This window comes from Haliotis asinina, chromosome 4, assembly GCF_037392515.1.
Source record: "Haliotis asinina isolate JCU_RB_2024 chromosome 4, JCU_Hal_asi_v2, whole genome shotgun sequence".
Lineage (NCBI taxonomy): Eukaryota > Metazoa > Mollusca > Gastropoda > Lepetellida > Haliotidae > Haliotis > Haliotis asinina.
The window spans coordinates 9,495,667-9,500,386 of NC_090283.1; the positions used below are offsets into that span (position 1 = coordinate 9,495,667).

Here is a 4,720-nt window from a genome sequence, read left to right on the forward strand (position 1 = left end):
TATAAACAATTGCAGCATACCGATACTGATAGACCACTGATTATCCTGCTCAAGAAATTGCACTAAGTCGTTGATAAAAAATGAAAAGAGAAAGGGGGAAAGCTGGCAGCCTTGACGAACTCCGAAATTACAATCAAAGAATTGAGTACAATTATTTCCTACAAGAACACAAGACTTTACGTTTTCATACATATTTCTAATAAGTCTAAAGACTCGACCTTTAACGTTGCCAACCCATAGCTTATACAAGAGGCCATTACGGGGGACTGAGTCGAAAGCTGATTTTAGATCTATAAACGCACAGTAGAGTCTACCTTTATGCAGTGATAAATATTTGTTTATAACAGTGTCTAAAACAAAAATATTATCGGTAGTCTGGAAACCTTTTCTAAATCCTGCTTGCTCTGGAGCTAAAGTATTTTCTCTCGTGGCCCAAATTGATAACCTGTTGCAAATTATTTTGGCGAATATCTTCGATGCCACTTCAAGAAGGGTAATTGGTCTGTAGTTGCCTGGTTCATTAGGATCACCTTTCTTGTATATCGGGATAATAATTCCAAACGTCCACTCTTTAGGGTAATTACCAGTCTGTAGAATTATATTAAATAATAATCTAAGCATCTCATAGCACGCAGACGGTGCATATTTGTAAAACTCAAGGGGTATTCCGCTGAAACCTGGGGCTTTTCCTGGCTGCATATCATTAATAGCTTCAGTAATTTCTTCATGTGAAATAATTCTATCGAGAAAGTCATTATCAACTGTACTGTCGATAAGTTCGTCATTAATAGAGTCAATAAAGTCAAAGACAAAAGCATAGAAGTCTTGTTCGCTGTCTGCAAAGCTTGTACCCTGAAATAATGAATAAAAATGTTCATTCCAATCTGCGCATGAGATATTATTACGTTGTGTATTAAATGATTTAAAATAAGACCAAAATAGTTTACTGTCTTTGGATAGTAAAGCACTGTTTAAAGTTTGTACAAAATTATTAAACACGTTAGCAGATTTCTGTTTACACAGTTCTTTGTACATCTTTTGGGATTCACGGTATCTGTCCTTGTTCATTTCACTGTTAGAGTCACGTAGTTCACGAAGTGCTTGTCTGGCTGCTGCACGTGCAGCACGACACTCGTTGTCATACCAGCTATTGTTATTGTTGCGATTGACAACAGGCTGAGTACCAAAACTCTGCCTCTTGAACGGTTCGACACAGTGATGGAGCACTTCCTGGAAACATGTAAAGGCTTTTTGAGTGTTATTACATTTAATATGATATATAAAATTGTCCTGAGCAATAGAGTCTCTCTGGCGATTCCAATGGTCAAGATATAATCCTCGTTGATCGTCACTCCAAGAATACCTAACACGTTGCAGTTCATCGTATGTTGTGTTTACATATCCTTCAGGCTTTGTTATTTTCAATGAGTAGGCAATAGGCATGTGTGTACTTTCTACTTCGTTATATATTACATCAAATTTTTCAAACAATACAAATGATCTTTCTGAGCATAATACATAATCTACAACGCTACTACCACTATTTGCAAAACATGTAAAGCGTCCATGATCCTGATCACTGCCTATCCTACCATTACATATGCGGAGTCCAGTTGACATGCAGAAGTCCAAGAGGGCATGTCCTCGTTTGTTAACCACGTGATCCTGAGATGTACGTGGAAGGTGGGTATCTTCTATATAGTTTATATCGTCATCGATGGGTAAGTAGTGGGCGTCGTCATTTTCAATGTAATCGCAGTGGTTTCCGGCTCCTGTTCTGGCGTTGAAGTCCCCTTGCAGTATGATGTCACAGTGCGGTTGTGCAGATCTGTACTTCTCTATGTCTTGTAAGAGGAGATCAAAGAGGTTCTCTTCGGCGTGTTGACTGGAGCCTGCAGGTGAATAATAAACCACCCCATAGAACACTACGTTGCTACCAGGTATTTGCACTTTGAGCCAAAGCACATTACAGGATTCAGAAGGTAGGTGTGATATATACTTAGCCAATGTGTTCCTAATAAGCACTAGGATTCCTCCAGAGTTTCTGATTGCCCCTGAAGACTTATCTCGGGTGCTACTGAATTGGGTGTAGCCAGGGAAATTAAAATTGTCACCATCGGAGCACCACGTTTCAACCAAGGATACACAATCATACTTGTTAATGAAAGAAATAAAGTCACTGTTATTCAGTTGTTTCTTAAGGCCTTCAACATTCCAAATTACACAATTCACGTTCTGATCATCAGTACGCCTATATGTCTTGCCTTGGCCTCCCCGTTATAACGTGTCCGTAGACTCGCCATCTGCATCAACATCGTTACTCTCCCTGTTGCGGTTCTCAAATACAGGATAGAGCTTGCGAGTTCCCCCCTGTTGGGGGAACGTCCTGACGAGATCAAGTTTAGATTCCGTTTCGTTTAGCTTGTAAAGTTTGTTATCAATAATGAGTTTATCATACCTGAGTGCAGAGAAACTTCCCTTTTCCCGAGCTTGATCCATGAATGTTTTCAACTTGCGGCGTATATCCCGTACTCGCTGTGTATAATCTTGTGAGACAGATATTCTGCTATTCTTCAATTTTCCAGATGCTCTCAAAACTATCATTTTAGATTGGAAATCCTTGAATGTCACTAGTATCGGCCGTGGTCCAGACGACTGGCTGTGTATACGCTTAGCGTTGTCAATAGCGAATTCCTCGCCAGGTATGTCCATGGTATCGCACAGAAGAGAATTCACAGTTTCCAACGTTTCTTCTTCTGGATATGAAAGGTAATGTAGATATTTTGTCCCTAATTCAGTGTAGGAAGGATATGCCAACAAAAGGCTTCATTTATCTTTCGTTACACTGAATGTACAAACTTTGCACAATCTGTTCTCTCTTGGAGCATGAAAATATCAGCCCTTCTCCATCATACGATCATGTGAAGACAATCTGAATAATAAAACGAGGAAGCATTCGTGGAGGTATGTCTCAGTGTATAAAATACATTTAAAAGAACTTTAAAGTGTATATTTGGGAAGAATGTATCAACTCTTGGGGAAATAGACCAATCCTCTATTGCTATGGCAAATATATCGATGTCTGTCCTCAGTTACTAGACGAACTAAATTCTGCATTCCCTCTTCAATCCTGGGATGTTTTCTAGGAAGTATTAAGTGCACAGTCCGTCTTGAATCCTTAGAGATATACATAGTTGAAATCTTTAACTCAGCACCACCTACTACAAAACCGGTGCGCCTGGTCGAGGCTCAATTTTGTCCAGAAAGTCGTAATGAATGTAGCACAATGCTGACAGCAAAGTAACGCAACTCTTTATTCACTGCCCAGGAACATCTGAATGAACCATTTAAGATTTTATTTCAGGCTGCTTAACAGTACACAATGTAATAATTGAGTAAGAATCCGGGCTTGTTGTGTGTCCGCCATTCTCCTCCTAATGACGCAAAAAGTGCCTGATTCAGATACACATATTTAAAGGCATTGTTTTGCATTGTGATTCACGTATGCTACGCAAGCTTTGCTAAAAGTTAGAGACACTGAAAGGTAATAATCACACCCTGTGAAAATGTTAAAGAACGTATTGCTTGATTGCTTGTTGTTGATCTCCACACTAAGCAAAATTCCTGTTATGTGGCACCGGTCTGTGAATAACAGCGTTTGGACCAGATAATCCAGTGATCAGTAGCATGAGCAATGATCGACGCAATGTAGTTATGAAGGAATCTGTTGACTAAGTCAGCGAGCCTGACCACCCGATCTCATTAGTCGCCTCTTACGACATGCATTCTAAAGCTGATCTTCACAGATCAAAACATCGTGAGCACGGACTAGTCAGATCACATGTCCTAAGGAGAGTATCTGACTTTAAAACTGAACCAACAATCACCAACACCAATCTACTATCAGTAATGCAAAGTACTACAAACATGCAACTCTCGGTAGGGTATGTGATATCTATGAGACGCCAACACAGACCTGTGTGACCGTGTCTTATCATTCTCATGGGATATAACCAGTCTAGTCTTCAGACGAAACACTGAAGATATTCACCGTTCCAGGAAGGGCCATTTCGGACCACGCGTGTTTGATAGGGATGAGGTTCTGTGACCGGATTTGGCCATAGCTTTAGCGGACATGAACGACCACAGCAGGAAGACACAAACCATGAGGATGACGAGCATCCGTCCTTGTCAACATTGCCAGAATGCCATCCCTCTGCCCAAAGCTCGAATCGTGCTGCGCTACTGTAGGATATAGGTTCCAGCTCCAATACCAAGCGAGGGCCGCTGTAATGGTCGTATGCACTGGAATCAGCGAAAAGAGCTGAAACCCAGTCCTGCTGTTTCAGTCAATTCCTAACTTCAGTCCGTTAGAAATGTGCCTGTCTGTGATGTCGTGTCGGCATTCACAGCCCCTTCGTGACCGTCAAGGTGACGAGTCCGCTCTGTCTGAGTCGAAACGCAAAGTGACTGGCGTCCCACGGGTCTTCTAGGTGTCACGGAGTGAGGACGTCTTGCTGCAATCACGAGAAATTCGATTTCGACGGGAAAAACTGTCAGCCACTTGCATGTCGCAAGGTAGCGGATCAAAGGTGTTGCGTACAAGCCAAGCTGAAAGAACGTCATCCTTGTAGAGACCTACGTCAAAACGAATCGGATTCTTTCAGGCATGTCTTTGCAGTACTTTAGTGCTTTGGTGTTATAATAATTGCGGGATGTT

The 4,720-nt window shown here is 41.3% G+C and overlaps 1 protein-coding gene across 1 annotated transcript; it reads right to left on the reverse strand.

Annotated features, from left to right (window-relative positions):
- Positions 1-2,277: 2,277 nt before the first annotated feature.
- Positions 2,278-2,712, reverse strand: LOC137280746 (uncharacterized). The gene has a single exon (XM_067811964.1). It carries the CDS (start codon positions 2,710-2,712, stop codon positions 2,278-2,280), a length of 435 nt encoding a protein of 144 aa, XP_067668065.1.
- Between the last annotated feature and the right edge of the window lie 2,008 nt (positions 2,713-4,720).